This window comes from Phaethon aethereus, assembly GCF_964289735.1.
Source record: "Phaethon aethereus genome assembly, chromosome: 17".
Lineage (NCBI taxonomy): Eukaryota > Metazoa > Chordata > Aves > Phaethontiformes > Phaethontidae > Phaethon > Phaethon aethereus.
Window position 1 is genome coordinate 10,758,448 of NC_138593.1, and position 20,114 is coordinate 10,778,561.

The 20,114-nt window shown below is 39.4% G+C and overlaps 1 protein-coding gene across 1 annotated transcript in view; it reads left to right on the plus strand.

The window, feature by feature from the left end:
• Positions 1-20,114, plus strand: part of CABIN1 (calcineurin binding protein 1) — a gene marked incomplete at both ends in the record, with an annotated part of 120,477 nt that overhangs the window by 92,207 nt on the left and 8,156 nt on the right. The window contains one exon of the mRNA XM_082007744.1: positions 12,931-13,222. Within this exon, the coding sequence (XP_081863870.1) occupies positions 12,931-13,222 (292 nt within the window). The remainder of the gene's footprint in view (positions 1-12,930; positions 13,223-20,114) is intronic.

Below are 20,114 nucleotides of genomic sequence, written 5' to 3' on the forward strand. Positions count from 1 at the left end.
TGCCTGGTCTTCCCTTCAGTGTGTTAACATACATGACACATGCTTCTCAGAAATAAAGCATAGCTGTGTTAGAGATGCTGGTTAATAGGTAGAAGAACTTACAAGGTAAACCTTCTGTATTATATAGAGCTAAAAGGTCTTCCTTTTAGGTTTCTCTACCTTGTGGAGCTGAAGAAAATTGAGGCTGTAGGTCAACTCCTGTAACAAGATTTAGTGTGGTCTACTCTGCAACTTCAGGAAAAGCAGACATTTCTGTGTCCCTTGTGAAATGGAAACAAAAAATACCTGGAATTTTTAAGATACGGAGCTTCAGCCATGTGTTTTCATGCACTATTCTCTTGAATCTATGGGTACTTGTTCTCTGCATCTCATTTTGATGAGTATTGTTTTACTGGTGATTATTGCCTTGTCCAGGAGGGTAGAGTAGGTTCAAACTCTTAGGGCAGATTCTGTTACACAGCATTTGTTCTAGAAAGATTACCTTCACACTAAATTTCTTCCTGAAATGGTGTTGTTTTCAGTTGTCAGGAGGCATGCCCGCCTGTGTTTTTTTTCACTGTGCTGTGTATAAAGTTTGAGTCTTGAGTATCCATAAAGGTTTCCAGTTGTTAATACTGAGATAAAAATTAGCTAACAGTGTGTGTTTAGTTAAAATGTGCATTTGTACAGTACATCTCCTAGCAGAGTAACAGGAGAGGATGTAAGAGTACAGGGAGTTTTTCTTTATTAGATTTTCATAGAATTAACTTTCTCCAATTTGTGCCCCTCCGAAAGTCAGTAACGTTCTTCCATTGAACAACAGACATGAACAGAAATGTCGAGAGGTATTCTAATAGACATGTTTCTTTGCTCATAGTGTGGTATTTAAGATTTTTTTTAAATAAAGAAATCTCGGTTCGGCATGTTAAGTCTTTTTTAGTTTATCATGGGGAAAAAATAGGCGTCATCACACTGTGATTTATGACTTCAAAATAAAAAGAATTTGTTAATAAGCTTCTTTAAAAAGTAATGTTAGCGTGTGCTTTTTGGATGCATTCACCTTTTTAAACTGCTCAACAAACTCGCGTGTACCAGCCAAGTTCCTTGCTAGGCTTTCTTGAAGATTCTGGGTATGCGATTGCTATGCCAGCTCCTCCAGCAAAATCAACAGTTACTCCGGCATGTGGCCAAACGTTAGAATGGTGAAAAACCTGCATGCAAATTAATCTTGAAAGTAGATACAATAGGTGAGCTAGTATTTAGCTGCACTGGAAGTGATGAGATTTCCTGTTAAATCACTTGAAATAAAACATACCTCTTAACATGATGCACTTTGAAGCTTGTAAGCATTCCCTTTTAGGAAGCAGTCCCAGCTAATGAGATTATCACATACTGCGGTCTCATTTTTGTCTGTTTCTAGCAGGATCTTGTAAGCTGTGTGAAGCTTCCCTACTGCTAGTATAACACAATGAATTACTGTGGAGACACAGGAATAGCCACTCTTGTAGACATATGTCTGTTTTCAACAGCCTGAATCCTGTTTTATTTAAAATTGGCAAGTATTTGCCTTCTGTAAACAAATTATGTCACCTATAGAGCTGCCGCAGCCCAGAGAAGTGCTTTGTTATTGGACAGTTTGAGTAGGTTTACAGGGCCTGTGGTTCTTCAGTTGTTTATCCCAAGAAATTGACAGTCCAAAAAAAAAAGTGAACACAAACTCCACCTTGATGTGTGTTTTTCTGTGCTAGCTGTTATATTTTACAGTTCCAGGCAGTGTATGGTTTCGTTATGGAAGTTTTCACTTGCTACTAAAATTAGGAGTTACTTGAATTACGGCTTTTCAACTTCTTCCAGACCAGCCAGAAGTTTTAACCTAAATATTTAACAACTCTGTTGAAATCTTTTTATATGCCTCTTCAGGCATAAGCAGGAAACAATACAGCAATCAGTAAATGGAATTTGACAAAATCGTGGTTGTATTTTTGTGATGAGATCTAATCTTTTTAATACCTTGGCAGTATTGTGACCCTTTCACTTGATTTTGGAAATCCTCCGTAGTCCTCATGACTGATGTTATGTTAACGTGTATTGAGCCGGTAAGACTCTCCTCATCTTTTTCTACAAAGTCAGCTAAATACATGGGGAAGTGGCTTAGGAAGGTTGGCTCCTGGCTTTGAGGAAGGCAGAAAAAGATTGTGGTACAAAACATTTTTGCTCCTGGAGAACTGTTGAAATTGAAATATTCTCTGTGGAAATATGACACATCAACAAAGAAATTAATGTAGATATTCTGTCATGAGATCTTGCATAGGGTGGCAACATACGCGGCTCGTGTCAGGGACAGAAGATTGTATTTCAGAAAGGGGTCCTTTATACATGGGGTGGTTGTTTGTAGTTCAGGTGTTTCTTAGTGTCTTTACAGGATACTTAGCAGTATGCTTGTGCTTAGACTGTAATACCTTTAGCAGAGAGGTGTACCTATGTGTACTCAGTACAGACTTGGATAAAATGTTGTACCATTAGAGCTCTAGTGTGGAACCTTACTGAGGAACTAAGAACTTACAGTGAGGAACCTTACCAGTTGCACAAAATCAGTTGAGTATCATGTTATCAGTTAAACATCTTTTCAAACTTGTTTGGATCCAACTGTTACTTTCAGGAATAATTGATGTTTTACCATAGCAAACACAATTTTGCTTTACCAAATCCTGCTAATGGGGGTTGAGTTTTCAATTTATAATGCAGAAGCAGCTGAAGACCTGAAACACTTGTTCAAAGAGGCTACCAAAGAGGGACTTCTGAGCTTGAAAAAGCCTCTAGCAAACACAATATGAACTAATCCATGTATATTACCATAGTCTAACTTTTAATTTTATGAGTTTTTTTAATCGAGATTTTAACTTTATGAATCATTTGTTCTGTTTTTGTATTTGGCTAGGTTCAGTGTTACTGTGATACGTGTTTAGTGTTAAACCATAATGGTGAAGTAAAATCTGAGCTTATGACGCTATCTGATGTGAAATGGGGGGACGACGATGGCAGACTAAAATGTGTGCAGTTTTTTTGCTTTTAATAGAAAGCAAATCCTTTGTGGTGTTTGGGTACAGAGTATCATAAACAGACAAGATTCCAGTAGTTGGTATAAACATATACTAACTGTAAGTTGCTGGGAGATTTCTTTCAGTATTCCAAAATTATTGTTGTAATAATAATTCAAAGTTATGTATTCATGAACTTCAGGACACTTCGGTTCAGAATCTAAAGAGTGGTGATGCAACATTGTTAAACACTGATATTAATGCTGCTTATCTTTCTTATCATATCCTCAGAGTTAAGAGAACAAGAGCAATATTGTCTGATCAGTTTTCAGTGTTACAGAAGATTGCCTAGCGAACGCTTTGAAAAAAAAATACCATTTTATGTGCTACACAGTATAATCATCAGTCTTTCAGAGCATTTTGTTTTGCTGCTTGTTGCATACTTAACTGCTCTTGTTGAAGTGACTGAGTTGATCGTATGACTAAACTAATGTATGCTGATGATTTAACAAAGTACCTACTCAAATATTTGCATTTTCCAGTGTTGCCCGTTGACCCTTTAGCCTGTTGCACTGTTTGTAAAAATAAGAGACTAAAGTTCCAGAGACTACTTAAATTTAGTTCAGACTATGTAGCTTCCAAAGAAGCACGTATGACCACCAGTAATGACCCATCAGGCATGGGTTATGACTCCAAAGATGTTGAATTGCTTATGCTTGTATTTAAAGTCAGGAAGTGAGTAGTCCTGCGGCTGGAAAAGGTGGGAGAGTGGTAGCCATCGCATCTGATGGGCTTTTGTAAATGAGGGAAGAAAGTAAGGAGTCCTGGTTGAACTTAGCAGTTAGTGTTGGTGTTTTCTGAATTTTTTTTGTTTAAAGTAATACCTCTAGAAGACATGATAGTGAGTCATAGCATAAGAATGTAGCATAGTTAAATCAGCACTTTAAAGTGAGAACTGCTGCTAGAAGAAGGAAGCCTGCTTCCTTGGTGGCTCCTCCTTGCCCTGCCATGGTGTATGGTCCTCTGTGCTGGCACAGGCAATTGTATGGCTGTGAGCACACCAGTCTGGACAACGGGTGTGGCTGAAAGTAATTTATCCTCTTTTTGTCCTTTTCCATTTAAGTTCTCAATTGTGAGCAAGATTTTTGATATACAGGTATCAATAGCGCTGAAATTGCTATCCAGTAGTGGTCACTGTGTCATTATTAGTTAAGTTACTAAAGTTACACTAGAGATTAATTCACTGTGTGGTCAAGCAGCATTTTGAAGGATGCTTGTTCTTTACTTTGATTTTCTTGATCTGAGAATGTTAGCAAAAAGATTTGCAGAGATCCTGAAAGCAGCGAGCTGTTGCTTTGAGTTATAAGATACATTTTTAGTCTTGCCAACTACGATTTTCATATGAAATTAATGGTCCCTGGAAATGGAATACCAAGGAGGCCTTGTTGAGGGAGAATGAAAGATTGAGGCAGACTAGTTTGACCTTGACATAGCATTATACTTAAATGCATGGTCCTAAGCACTAAGGAGGGGATGTGCTGGCAGAAAGCAGTTGTGAGGCTTCTAGATAATTAGAGAATTTATAATAAGCCTTTCCACTGACTGCCTAAAATTGGTCATATTAAATTCTTCATTTTATATCTAATGATGATGTCTGTGATACTGTTAAGGACGTGTCGGCATGAGAAAGTTAATGCAGCACAAGGTAGGATGAAGCTTTGTAGTGCACAAAATATTCTATTAATGCGTGTGAAAATACTTCAATCTAAGAACACATCTGTCTTCTTTTTTTCTTGACTTGCAGTTTGAAAAGGTATTTTTATTACAATGGACTTAATATTGAATGCCTTAATACTGAAATTACAGCTTTCACCAGTGTTGAAACTGTCGTGACAAAGAGCCTAAAGAGGACAGGTAAAACTTCGTGGTTGTGTGTTAGGGTATAACGCTGTATCGCCAATCCTGAGAACTCATTTTATATAAAACAAATAGCTGAAAACATTGCAGACATCAAAATTGCACAGAGGGCTGGATTTAACATCTCTAAAAATAGAAGAGTGTTCAAAGGCAAAGTTCCAAAATGCCACTAAGTCTCTAGTCCTGAGTTGTGACCCTTGAGAATATGGGACTGTATGTAGAAAGTCCTAGTAATGGGTAGCGTTGTAGCAGCTGAAATTTCTATTGGCTCCTCACAGTATAGTATGTCATCTAAATGTCATGAGAAGGGACTGTTTCAACATTGCTGAGTTATTTAAGACTCACTGCTGCCTAGCCAAAAAGTCCTTGCTCTGGGACCAACTCCATCCCTGAAGAGTGAGGGAGAGAACAGACATTTTCAACCACTCTTTCCTGCTCCAGCGGCCAAACCTTGAGCTCTCCCTGCACTCTTCTGACTGATCAAATCGTCCCTTTCACCCTTGGCCTCGCTCGCCTCTTCCAAAGTAACACATCCATGACCACCTTCTCTCACTGGCTGGTGCCAAACTCTTAAGTGCTCTCCTTGTTTCCCCTTCTAAACCTGCAGTCCAAAACTCTTTAGCAGCTTTCAGTGTCAGATCCAATTAAACATGATGCTTCATGAAGAAGCTGTCACTAGAATCAAAACAAGTAAATTTTATTGTAAACACAAAGGCAAATCAGCTGTGCCTTTCAGCCTCCTGGTGGGCTGCCAGCATCACCCCTGTTTTTACAAAGTTTTGCTTCTTCTGTAATATGAAAGCAGTATTTGTTGAGGAAAGGCACTGTTTTAAGTGCTGCTGTGCTGCCCTACTCTAGTTCTAAAACAGGGAACTGAGGTCTTGTTTTCTTCTTTCACCAGCATTTAACTCTTCCCACTGCTGGCAATGGATAATATTAAATTGCAGCCGAGTACTGAAGAGTTTTAGGGGATCTTGGTGATGGGCTTGCTGTATGGGGGGTCTGCAGCTGGAACCGTGCACAACCTCAAAAGTGCTCAGATTGACTCCTGAGCATCAGTCTAGTGATGTTACAATCTCTGTGTTGGACCTTACAGTGAATGTGACTTTTTATTTGGAACAGAAAAAGTTGTCTTCCACGAGTAAAGCTAGAGGGCACTTCAGGGGATTTTTCCCCTTCTCCTGTGCAGTCAGCATTGCAGTGACATGGTCTTTTAGGCTTTTTTTCTACAAGGAGAAAACTTGAGAGGGACTTGTTTGACCTGCCTTGAATGTCTAGAGCATTTTCTTCTTGAATTCTCACATTAAAAAAAAAAAAACAAACCACACACCAAAAAAACAAGCACCACAAAGCAGCAAACCACCAGGCTGTTCTCTTTGAGAAACAACTAAAAGCCTTCTGTAAAGGCACTTTGGGAATGGGAGGAGATAAGTGTCTTGTTTTAGCCCACCTCCGGACCAAACGCAAGCACTTGCTCTATCCCCTGAAAACGCCCTCTCGGCCAAGAACGGGAAACTGGGGGTTATAAAGGAAACTCACGTGTTCAAATGGGTTGAAATAGAAACACTTAATAAAACAATAAAACTAGTATTAATACTAAAGCAATATAAAGTACACAGAGCTATACACAGCCCAGATAGTGGTCGTGAGCTGTGCGCTCCCAGCAGGGACCACTGGTCGGCGGCCGCTGTGAGCAGCACAGCTCCAGCGCAGGGAGAGCAGAGTGACAGGAGAGACCCTCCAGGGATGGCAGCCGTGGAGGAGCCAGCTGTTCCCAGCAGACTCCCCAGCTGATGGGGAGCGTGGTGTTTGCGGTATGGAATACTTCTGTTGGCCAGCCTGGGTCAGCTGCCTTGGCCTCCGCTCCTCCTGGCTTTAGCACCTGGCTGTCTCAAGACTGTTGGAGGCCTTGGTCACTGTGGAACCCCCCACACCATGGCTGGCCAGGAACTAAAACGAAAGTGTCGTATCAACTTTGTTCTCACAGTAACAGGTGCTGCAGTCTTGTCAGAAATGCAGCTTTCTTGAACAGAAAACTGATATTATGATTCTATCCCAGCAAAACCAGGACAATAAGTAAAATATTAAATAATTAGAAAATAATCATCTCTAGTTCTACCTCATGTGTTTCCCCCCCCTTTTTGTTCCACCCACATGCTGCTAATTTTCATCTTTTCTTCCTGCACATCAAAACGTCAGAGACTGCTTACAGAGAAGGTTGTCTTACCTGTGTTGTCTGTATGCTTTATTAATGCAGCAATGATAACAAGAAAGGAGGAGGAAGGAGGAGGTGGGGGTAGGGGGGACAAAAGGACGAGCTCTTTCATGGTCTCACTCCTACCAAAGAGTGACCATTTTGTTCACTGTTGATTTGCCAGTTGCCATGGCATCCCCCTCTCACTCTATCCTGGAGGTGTATTCTTGATATAATTAACAGCTCTCCTCCTTCTGTCTCCTGCAGAAAGCAATCATTAAGTGAACATGAAGGAAAGAAAAGTCACTTTCTGTCTTTTACTTTGTCTATCAATGTTTTTCATCATACTACCTTCTCTCTCTCAGTCCAATAATGATGTTTTTGTGTATGGCAGCACTGCTGGAATATGGCTGCCTGTGTAGAGCAGGACATTAAGCCATTGCATGTGTTTGTGGAGGATTTAATAGAGGATTTTGTTAGGCTAGAGTGCAGTTCAATCATATGCATATAAACCTTGATTATTTTCTGTATATAAAACTGTAATCCTAGGAGATAGAAGATTCTTCAGAACCTGGATCATGGATATTGCTGCTAGTTCTAATGTACCTTGTAGAAGACTTCCAAAGGAGATTTCTTTCAGACATTGCTGCAGAGAGATGGAGAGAAAAAAAAAAAAATGAATAGGCATAGTTTAAATTAAACACAATATTGAACAGAAGTTGGAGTGGTGATATTGTGGCACGTGGCCGGCATGTTGTTCAGCCAGTTTGTGTGACAGCTTCCAAGCTTTGTGGTGGTGCACTGGTGTTCTTTTAAAAAGGCACATGCCTTTTGTAGGTGGACTCGGAGCACTAGGGTGCTAAACTCGGACATGGGAGTAATTTAAAAAATCAACAAGAAAATGTTATGTAACGGTTGCAGTGCCAGCATCTTTCATTAGGAAACTTCTGTTGGGAAGACAATCACCTTCCCTTTCTATGGAACATTTGATTGTTACTTTTTTCCCACAGCCCGAGAGCAGTGAGCCAAGTAGTATCAGTAAGGTTCCTGTAGAATTTCTTTGTTTTTCAAAATGTGTTTGGAAAACAATAATAAATAAGGTAAACATAAACCCTTGGTCAGGTTTTTTAGCTTATGACTTCTTCATAGATAGCCTATGAAGTAAAATTTTCCTACATTTTATCTTAATGCTCAATTTCTTTTTGCTGCTGCTCTTGTCTGATTACTGAAGCACCTCACTGGGAAACACAGGGAGCTATTTTTTCCACTAACATCTGTGAAAAACTTCTGCACTTTTGCCAGTATGTTTCTTGGTGGAAGGCTGTCCCAGTGCTGGCTTTCCTGCATTTTCTTAACTTCTTTTTTACATCAGCTTTCAACATAGGAAGGGTTTGTCCATATTTGTGAAACTGAATGATCTCTTTGAGGAGTATGCTTAAAGAGTCAAGGTTTTAGCAGATAAGGAGATTGATTTGGATCCCTGTATAAGCCAGAAATAGTCACAGTTCACACAAACATGCGTGCTAGTTACTCATTTAAATTTTGGCTTTATACAGACTTCATAACAAAGAACATTTTTAATAAGTATTTTAAAGAAGAGCAAATAACATAGCAGATATTTATTGAAGTAATGGACTATTTTTCTCACCCTCTTGTGAAATGTCGTTTGGATGTTAGTAAGCCTTAAATGTTTCTTCCATCCACTTTGATAGCATAGTAGTCAAGGCAGTAATATTACTGCACACTCTTCAGTGCCTCATTTTGTTTTTAAAAGTCCAGAAGGAAGTCTGATCTTGACTAGATGAACCTGCAATTACAGTGAAAGATATGAAGAAGGCAGATAAACAAGTTTTCATCTTAGTTCAGCTATATGCACTTGTTCTATGAGTAGCATCCTCATCAACATAAGATTCATTTCCTTTTGGTGATTAAAACCACTTTGTAATAAAGCTACTGTATTTCAAATGCAGTAGTGATAATAGAGATGCTCAGCATGGTCAGGTGGATTGGGGGGTAGGGGGGAAGGAGTATTTCTGTCGTTTTGACTTTGTGCCACAACAAAGTAAAAACTGCGAAAAATCTCCTAATGAGAAACCACATAAAACACTGGTAAAGGATTATCACTGCTTCTGAGTTTCCTTCTATGTGTTTGTGGAAAATAATCCGTATTGTGCCTTACTGCTGGTATAGCAGTAGATATAGATGAACATAAAGTGCTTCTGGCAAATCCAAGACTTCCAGTAATGAGTTTTTTTCTGGGTTTATTTCTCAAATGTGGTGTTACAAAGTAGTGATTTCCTGGAGGCAGTCACCTGTAGGATGATGAAATGTGGCCCCATAAGTCTTGAGCAGTATGGTCAGTGACATTGCACTGGACTGGGTTTTGTGAGTAGCATCACTTACTGGTCAGAGGTGCTGGAATTCTTGCCCTTACACTAAGAACTAAATATTTTAGAGAAGAGAACGTGTGCCTCAGTGGTGCTCCTCTTGGCTTTCTGCTTACGGCTTTTGGGTTTTCTTCAGTTTCTGGATCCAGTAAAACTTACAAAGGAGGCTTAAATCCTTTTTCTTAGGGCCATGTGAGTGGCAGAATACACAGTAGCCAACAGTGGGGTTTTTTTAATGCTTTGACTCTTTCTTTTTTTTTTTTTTTTAAGATTGCTTTCTCCTCCTTTTTCTTCTATCTGCACTGCAGCTTTTGAGAAAAAGTCAGAGGTGGGGTTTTTTTTTTTTTTTCTCCTTTCAAGGTCTCTCTGTTTCGTTGGGTTGAAAAAAACCTGTCTATTTGTAGAAGCCTTAGACAACTCTTCACCAGGTCATATCTGGAAGGTTCCCTTTAAAGCTATAAATATGAAAATCTTCTTTGGTTGCCATTCTTTGGTATAAGGCTGCACTCTTTGACTACGCAGTAGAATTTTTAGTCATGGTTTTGCTGATACAAACATGTTAATTTCAACTTTGTTCTCTTGCTCAGATAAAATGTTACTCTCTTTATGAGGCAGGTGGATTCTCTGAAAAAAAAACAAAAAAACAAAAAACAAACCCCAAAAAATCTTGCCCAAACCACAACTTCACTTGGAGGAACCAGTTCAAAATAAAAACGGATTAATTTTTCTTGCCCCTGATGCAGCATCTTCATTTTGAGAGAAATTAGATTTGAATTTGGTTCCATCTATGTATACCAATAAGGGTTGTTTCAGTCTCAACCTTTTCTCTCTATGTGCTTGATCATCTAGTACTTACAAGGCTGCCTTCCTCTTCTCCGTATTTGTCACTGCCTCCATTGCCTAGTTAAATGTGTGGTGGCCAGCCACTGGGATTCTACCTGGAGGTCCGTTCCCAATAGCATTTCTCAGAGACTTATTCCAGGGCATCATACTCTCTAATTCCTTGGCTGATGGGATAGAGTGAATCCTTAGTGAGTTTGAGTGATACTACCAACTTGAAGGTCATGGTCAATATGCTGGAGAGCAGGGCTACCGTTCAGAGGAACTTCAGTAGACTGGAGAAGGTTGACAGGAACTACCGGAAGGTTCAGCAAAGAGAAATTCAAAGTCCTGTACCTGGGGCAGAATGACCCCTGTGCAGCATACTTGCTGGGGAACAGCTCTGCCAAAAAAGATTTGGAGCCCTGAACACAGGTCAACAGTGTGCCCTTATGGCAGTGAAGTCATAGGGAACTGGGTTGCTTCATCCTGGAGAGGAGTAGACTAATGGAGGGTGGGGGTATGGAATTGCTATCTTCAGCAGAGGGAAGGAACCAAATGAGAGGCACCATTTAAGGTTGGAGCAAGAGAAATTGGATGAAGTGATAGGAAAAAAGATATTCACTATGAAGGTGGTAAAGCACTAGAACAGGGGCCCAGAGAGGTTGTGGAATCTCTGTGCTTGGCGATATTTGGAGCTGGGCTGGACATAGGCCCGCGGTAAGCTGATCTAACTTTGAAGTCAGCTCTGCTTTGAGCAGGAAGTTGGAATAGAGACTCCAGGGGTCCCTTCCAGCAGGAATTACTGCATGATGTTGTGCTCCTTCTCTGACTAATCATTTTTCTTCTGAGTACCATCCAAATATTGCTGAGTTACTTTCCAAATGTCCTCTTTCTGTCTATGGAAATAGCTGTGCATTTTTATAGAAGTACAGTTTGAAGTGCAGATAGATTTTTAACAAATATGTACCTAACTAGTAGTACCTTCATGTATTTCTGATGAAAAAATTCTGGATACAATACAAGCACAGAGATTTCAGGTTCTACATAATGTATCATGTAAGTTAATGAAGTGCATGGATGTGAAGGGTTTTCCCTCTAAATCACAGCTGAAAACATTTCCTCTAGTGATCTCGCTTCTGGCTTAAGGCTTTCTTCTGCAGTTTAATTTCCCTGAGGTTTGCATGATCCCATTTGTACATCTTGAGACCTTTAGTTTTGGAACTGATGCTTTAAGCTTCAGAAACTTGCTGCCTTCTGAAGCTTGCTGCTTTCAGAAGCAGAATAGACCTTTTTTGATCCAATATGGTAATTCTTGTGAATATAGCTGCTGTATTTCATTTTCTGTGTGCACATAGAATCTGGCAGTTTTTAATCATATGCTTTTTAGAGATTAATTAATCAAGTTCAGGAACTTCAAAAATACATTCCAGCAATTAAAAAAAAGAAGTACTTATGTGCTTTCCACCTTCTGAATTTTAAATATGCAATTTCTCCAGCTGAATCTTAGTCTGTTTTCTGAGTGAAATTCTGCTGATTTTTCTGGTATTGTAATAAATCTTTGGTTATCTAGGACACTATGGCCCAATTTGATTTTACATTTGACAGCAGAACTCTTTATTTCTGTTTCAAACACTCATGCTCTATCTCCATGGATAAAATGAGTTTTTCTTCATGGTAGAGGTATGAGAGAGACAGTTAAACAGTTGAGGATTCCATTCAACCATATCTTTTATGGTCCAATAAGTCTTCATTAAATGAAGACTCTAAAGAGCATGAAATAAATGCATTCTGTGGCCTCACAGGCAAGAATACTTCATGTGATTGCTAATAAAAATTATAGAGGATATACCTGTGTTGTGGGTACTTTTGTTCCCTTCTTTGGTGAATTTATGTCACCCTTCTATCTTCTGTCTATATAATTAATGACACTGCATTAAATTCTTAGCTCTGGCTTTGGAGAAGAGCATCGCTCTTAGTGACACTGTTACTTCTGCAAAGGCAACAGACCTTCCAGAGCATAGTTCCAAGTTGGATACTACTGTTTCTCAGTTCTGCAGTTATTGGAAATTTAAGATTTGGGGTTACGCTGATCACTTATTTTGTAAACAAATACATTTTTCTGCTTCTCACATCATTCACTAAGAATAATTTCTTTTAATAATTTGCAGTTTCTCTTAAAGCACTGCAGATCTGTTTGTTCAGGTCAAGGGTTTGGCAACATATTTTTAAATGAAAGAAATGTGTCTGTTCACATGAATTTGTAATTCATGCTTAATAATGGAGTTCAAGAAAGTATGTTACGTTGTGAGTGATTTGTTAAATAAAGCATTGTAAATGTGAATATGAATAAATGTTCAAGTGCTAGTTTGATAAATAGACCGTAAAGAACAGAAAAATAATCTCTAAATGAGAGAGATTGCTTTATACAGTGATTGATTATATAGTGATTGATTTTTATATTTGCTTGAGAGAGAGTGTTTTCTGTCTACAAAAAGTTGTACTGCCTGCGGCTGTCACTGAAGCAGGTAGCATATGCAGAATTACTGGCATGTATTTTCTCACTGTCTCTTTCTGCCCTTTTTTGTTTATGTAGTCCACAGGAGAAACACCCACAACCCCAAAGCATACAAAGGACAGCAAAGAGAGCTTCTTCCCAGTAACATCAGCCACACTGCATACTACCCCAGTGAATGCAGACACTGTGACTCCTGAAAATCTTCTGAGACTGAATGATCTGCATTCCAAATCCAAACCAGCCTCTTCCTCTTCATCTTCTTCTTCCTCAGCATCTTCAGTACCTCCAACCCAGGAATCACACAGGGACACTGAGCTTGTCCGGAGTCAAAATGCAGAGACTGCTCCTAGGATGAGTGATCTCGCACGTGGTAAGTCTTGGGGAGACAGAACATTTTGGTGCTCTCTAAGCAGTTTACCAAGGCCACGTGGTGAGTCAGTGCCTGAGTTCTGATTCTGGCCCATTTTCTGATAACTAGAGCACATTCAAAAGGCTACACAAACAGGTTTTTGTCTTGGTCCTGAATGGAGCACATCTACATAATTAATACATATTTTAATTACTAGAATAGATTAAAACAGTGACCACTGTCTATGTAACTTGTATGTGAAATCATGGAATAGCTGCCTGAAAGTAAGTGTATGTTTTAAATAGAGAATTTAAGTCTCTAGTAGCATAAAAACATCTGTTTTATTTTCTTCAAAGAGGTAAGGATGTAGTTCTTCAAAATACCTTAAATCTTTTAAAAAATTAGAAGTGATTTGCAATCGAGACAAATGGGTGGACAGCCTACACCTGACTTACAAGTGCCTGATTAGCATAATTAGATGCATAACTATCGCTGTCCTGTATCTGTGTGTGGAGATACACTAACTTTATGAACCGTGTAGAAGCTGGGAATTTTCACAGTATTATATATCATCACTGTTACTTCTCACATTTGAGAAAAGTAGGATCTGATGGGACTGGAATGTTGGGAATACATTATTTATAGCCTTAGTATGGTTATGTCCCAGGTTAGAGTACAGAAAAGGATTGAAGAAACAGAACAATGTTGTTTATTCTCTAGCATGATCATGTGATTTGGTTTTTTTTCAGACTATGTACTTGATTCTATACAGTTTGTCTAGGTGAGGAAAGAATTAGATGAGAATGCTGTCTTTTTCTGTACTGCTGTCATGGCAGGCTGGCTTGTTGACAGTAGTCAAAATCACCATGCAAGGCAGTACTGATCCACTTTGAAGAATGAAGTAAGATTAGACCCAATTTCAGTCTTGTCTTGGGTGCCCAAAAGAGGTGGTTGTGCTTCTTTGTGCATCACTGCACATGTTAAGGTGGCAGAGCACCTGCCATAGCCTGTACTTTCTTGCAACCTTAGCAGGAACACTGTCTGAAAAAGCATCTGCTGCTGCTTTTGCTCACTCCATCTGTTCATGAGCTTAGGCCCTAACACTACTCACAAGATGCCATAGACAAATTTGTAGGAGCCCAGATGAAGTTATGAATGAACCATATACCTACAGGTATTGTGAGAAGTGATGGATGAGGATACGGTAGAAATAGTGCCCAGATTTGTGAGACTTAATGGTGCATAATATTAATTACTAATAAATAGACTCTGATCTTGTCTAGATGTTTTGTTAACCTGCTATTGTGACTTTCTGAAACTTTGGTCTGTATACTTTGGTATTTTGTTTCCTTCCATATGTAATGAGCCTTGGCATCTGAATGCACATAATCTTCTGAATTTGTGAGCAACAAAGAGCAAATTATGGAGAAATAAATTTTCGCAATTTGCTAATCTCTGAGTACAAGACAAAATTGAAATTCAACACCCAATATTAGCAGTTGCATTATTATCATCTAATTTTCCTTTTTCTAGGGAGATACTGTCTTGGGAGGGGAAAAAAGGAAAGGGGAATGTTAAGGAAGGAATGGCTTAGTCAATGCGTAAACCACGTTTGTTATTGTCCTTATGAAGCCAAAGAACAGAGTTGCATGGTGTCATAATATATCTTGTCAGGCTTGTTCAACAGGGAGTAATTCAGGTCTGTGCTTAGATAACAGGGGACCAAAAAAATGAATCCTCTGTGAAGTTGCTGTGCCCTTACTAAGGAGACTGGTGGGAATGACAATGCAGATGAGAACTCACACATTCTTTTGGTTTTCAAACAAAACTCATGACCATTTCTGATGTGCTTTCCTCTCTGCAATTTCCTAGGCTGCATTGCAGTGATTGGAACGTTTATTTTAATCTTTTGGATTCCTAGGCTTTGTTAGGGTTTTAAAGTTACATATTGTTCATTCTTCTTTCATGCTTTCTATACGTCATCTTGGTTGAGGGAGGTGGAAGGGTTAGCTGCCAGAATTGCACCCCTGAAACTGTGTCTGAAGATGAAGAGGCGCTCTCTGCAGAGCTCTCATTCCAGTGCTGAATGCATGCGTTGTATCTGGCTTTCTGGCTCCCAGACCTACCTGACAGGTCATTTCTCTAGCTGAGAGAGACCAATTACTGCTGTGTCCTTTCTTTTTCTTTTCTTTTTAATTATTCTACCTCTGCATCCATGTCCTCTAAAAAGAATTATTTATGATTCTGTTATAACCCTTTTTCATCTGTTTTCCATTAGCTCTGTTTCTGTAAAAACTCCTCCCATTTTGAGTAATCCGTTTTCATCTCTTTTTGTCTCATCACCTCCTCCTGTATCTGTTTGCTCATGTGAAAGTGTTCCACATCAGAGAGTATTAGTTGCTGTCATTTTCTGTGACTTCAACCAGAAAAAAGAATGGCTTTCCAAGCAACGTTGATGCTATGCCACTCATTTCTTATGTAAGTATTTTAGTGAGATTTTGTCTAGTACATGAGTGACTGGTACATAATACAGTGTGATGAAGTCCACCAGCAAAGTGATGATAGTGGTAGTTTCAGCATGAGAGCTTCCTACGTTTAGGCGTGAATGTACATGGGAATATTAGCCTTTGTGGCTAAGCCTAGAATTTTGTCTGGGGAAACTAAAATAGGACAATTAAGATAAACCCTCTCCAGCTTGTCACACTGTTTCAGTGTTACACTGTTGCAAATAGTTAAAAAATCTTGACATTTTCTTCTTCCTTGCTGTCCTTATTCTAATAATGATTCTTACAAGGAATGAACACGAAAACATTCACATCTGAGTTTTGATACCAAGAGAAGTTTTTTATACTGGCAATTTTAAGTAATGTGTTTTGCTTAAAACCAGCTATTTACCAAATTGGAATATAAAATCAGAGTAGAAGAGTAACACTCTCCCCACCCCCCTCCCTGCCCTTAAATTCATGTCCATTTAAGGCCTAAGCATTTCAACAAAAAAAACAAGAAGGTCATGATATAGCTGTCCAAACTTAGAAATTCAGAGCTAAGGAAGACATTTTTTTCTGCAGTGTGCAGGGAAGTTGTACTCTATAAGCCATGTGAATATCCTGCTATAATTTCAGATGTTTATTATCTAGGCACAACAAGACAAGTAGAAGTGTAAATGTATTTCAACCTGTAGAACTTCTAGACTTTCAGAAGTGCAAGAAAAAAATGCAAGTGAGGACAGTTGTGTGGAAAGGAAGTAGCACTATTATAATAGTAAACAATGAAGTTGAATTGTTTAAGAGTGTGTAGGCAGCAGCAGACTCCCTGAAAGACAGATGTTCAAAATAAAGAGGGTTTTGAAGTGGTAAGTCCAAAGAATTCAGTAATGATGTTGTAATATGGCAGTTCATCCTCTAGGCTTTTAACCAGGTGTCAGAGTCCTAAGAGTACTTTTCGGTGTAAAGAGGTTTTCCCAGAAGTCTGTGGCTTAGTTTATTTTAATAACTGACACATAACCTTAGGTTGATACTGAGTTTGCAGAAGGCTGAGGCAATTTATGTAAGGAAGAGGGAAATACTGCAGAGAATTTGTCAACTCTAATTTTGCATTGACAGCATCTCGTCGTATTAAAACAGTGCATAGCATTGATTCCTTACATTTTCTAGATATCCAAACAGTGGGCATCCACAATCCCTGTTTCTATCTGAATAAAATAGTGGAGATTGTAAGTTGTCATCTTTAGTTGAGTTTAGCCACATACTGATCTCAGTGTCTTCTGAGTTTGCTTGTCATAAATTTTTAAAGAAAAACCACAAATTTTAAGAGCCTGTAATTCAGTGTACTAAAATTTTCTGCTAACACAAAATGCCCAAAGTATTTAGCCCTGTTGACCGTGCCTTATTTTTAACTATGGATTTCAATTCAAACTTTCAGGTACTTTTAAAACAACTGGAACTATTAACATTCAACCCTTTTAACTGCAGTGAGTGTCTTACCATGTTTCTTCTGCTGAATTAAAAATAGTGCTTTTGAGTACAGAGTTGTTCCCAACAAATAGCTGAAAAAAGGCTGAAACACAGAAAAGGTTAAACTGGCTAAGGACCTGTGGCCTCGTGTGAGCCTTCTTCATATTGCAGTTACCTGGCATGAGGGTTCTCTCTTAAATGCACGTGTTTTTCTCCTCTGTTTGCTTGTGTCACTTGTATGCAACTTACTTTCGTTATTTTCTCCTTCATTTCCCATGTTGACTTATCTTGGTTTTCAGCAACCGTATTCCTCAGTTTCTAAAGCTGAATTCCTCCAAGGCTTTAAAAACTCTTCTTTAAATACTTGCACGCCCATGCCTTTTGTACCATGCTAGGGTGGAAGCTCCTATCTATCCACCTGTTAGTGACTGCAGAGTCATGACAGAAATCAACCAGGCTGCCTTCAGCTGGCTCTGCGTTTGCTCGCTCTGATCTTTTGCTGCTTCAGCCTCCTTGGCATTCATATTCTCACTTCCCTTGTCTGATCCTTGCTTTTCATGAAGCTTTTTATTTTTCACAATGGGTGCACTCTGAAAACAACTTCACTGCTGAATGTCAGCAGGGGGTTTCCTGTTTGTGAATGACTTCTTAATTCCCTTTTGCCTAGTGCTCAGACAGTACAGTCAGTCGTGTCCTCTTCTCTTTGGAAGTACATTGATTTGCTTTGCTATCGCAACAAATTCATTCCAGAAGAGTTTTTCGGTACATTTAATGTCTATTTCTGATCTTTACCCTTGAAATTTCTTAAGTTGTATTTATTCAACGCTGTGCAGAAAATCTTTGAAATTAAAACTGTTGTTGTTTTATGTAGCCATGTTAGATCAGTAAGAACAAATAGGACAGGAGTGGCAGCTTCCCAGCTGTGGCCTGTGAGGTGATGGTATGTAGCCGGGGGTTTAGTGCAGCCTAGGCAGGTTTGTGGTCCAAGAGGCTCTCTAGCCCTGTGCACCCTTAGATCCCACCCCAAATCCAAGGGGATCACTGGCCTATGGATATTTACACTATGGAACACATTTTCTGGAGACTTTTTGTAAAAAGATTGTAAACAAACTTGGTAATGATGTTATATTGCTATATCGTTGCATTATGTTTCAGTTTCACTAGTTTTAGATTACTGCCAGCGGCGTAAAATTTACGTATATTCCTGCACAAATGAAGACTGAAGAGAGATCTAGTTGTAAGCCCACTGTACAGGTATTACGTTACTTACAAAGTTGTTAGAAAATTGTGGGGTGTCATTATATTCTTTTAAGAGATTTTTTCTAACAGCTGCTTTTCCTAATTTGCGTTAGTGCTTAGCTGGCTGTCAGGCCACGGAAGGATGAAATACTGGCAGAGAAGGAAAGGTCTTATGGGTTTCATTAGATAACTAGTAGATAAAATTCAGAAGCAGTAGACCACAACTGAGTGACTGTTACTATCCACAGGAGCTACTATGTGATGCTCTCCAAATGATGTGCGCTTGCCAAGTCTGGTATTAAAACACAAATACCAATTATCTGTATTTTTATAATGCCATTTGAAAGTTCATGTAGCCGAATATCAAACTGCTGGCTTTTAATCTAGGCCCATACATATTTTTTTTTTTCCAAATTGAAGTTTTCTTTTGTTTTTAAGAAGAGAGAAAGTTAGTATTGAACTTCAGGGCTTTTCTTTACCGACATGCATGCTAGTTTTCTGCACCTCTAGGAAACTTGATAGTGGCAGGAAATGTTTTTGGACATGGGATCTCCACTATCTCTGCTGTTAGACTGACCCCAGCGTGATTGTTACAGGGACCTGGTAGCTTGGGAATTAGTATGGGCCAGGGACTGTTGCCAGGAAGCACTTCCAGAGCAGCCACCTGTTTTAAGTTTTAATCACATTACGTTGTTCTGTGACAGCTGACCTCAGCATTAGGAAGCATTTTGGGGTATGTCTCATATATTGTACAGTAGACTCTCTGTTCAGGACCCTAGTGATAAATATAGCACTATGCCACACTATTGCAGCGTGAACTTCTGTTCACCAGACTGCTTGAATTTCTTTCATTTCAGGGGGCACTAAGAACTTGTGTTCTGCATTTTTTTGCCTCCCAAATTATTTTGACGCTTAATTTTTAACACGACTTTGTGTGTCAGCTTTGAATGTAATTTCCTGAATATGGCATTTCAAGTCAAATGCTTATTTCTATAGCTATCACTTGGTAGTGTTTTTTTAGAAATAGATTTCATGGCAGGATATTTGGAACAAATCTAGAGGAAGTAAGTGTAAGGAAAGGTCACCAGGTATACCTGCCGCATTCTGTGATGAGCTCAGTAGTCTCACTGCCTGCTTGAGGTGTAGCACATCATGGCAGATACGGTTTGAGGCCCCCATTATTTCTGTAGGTGTCGTGGTTTAACCCCAGCTGACAGTGAAGCCCCATGCAGCCGCTCGCTCGCTCCCCCACAGTGGGACAAGGGAGAGAATCGGAAGGGTAGAAGTGAGAAAACTCCTGGGTTGAGATGAAGACAAGTTTAATAGGTAAAGCAAAAGTGGCGCACACAAGCAAAGCAAAACGGGGAATTCATTCACCACTTCCCATGGGCAGGCAGGGATTCAGCCATCTCCAGGGAAGCCGGGCTCCATCGTACGTAATGGTGACTTGGCAATACAAATGCCGTAACTCCAAACATCCCCCTCTTTCCTTCTTCCCCCAGCTTTATATACTGAGCATGACATTGTATGGTATGGAATATCTCTTTGGCCAGCCTGGGCCAGCTGTCCCGGCTGTGTCCCCTCCCAGCTCCCTGTGCACCTCCAGCCTGCTCACTTGGCAGGCCAGCATGAGAAGCTGGACAGTCCTTGACTGCTTAGCAACAACTGAAAACATCAGTAAGTTATCAACATTATTTTCATCCCAAATCCAAAACATAGTC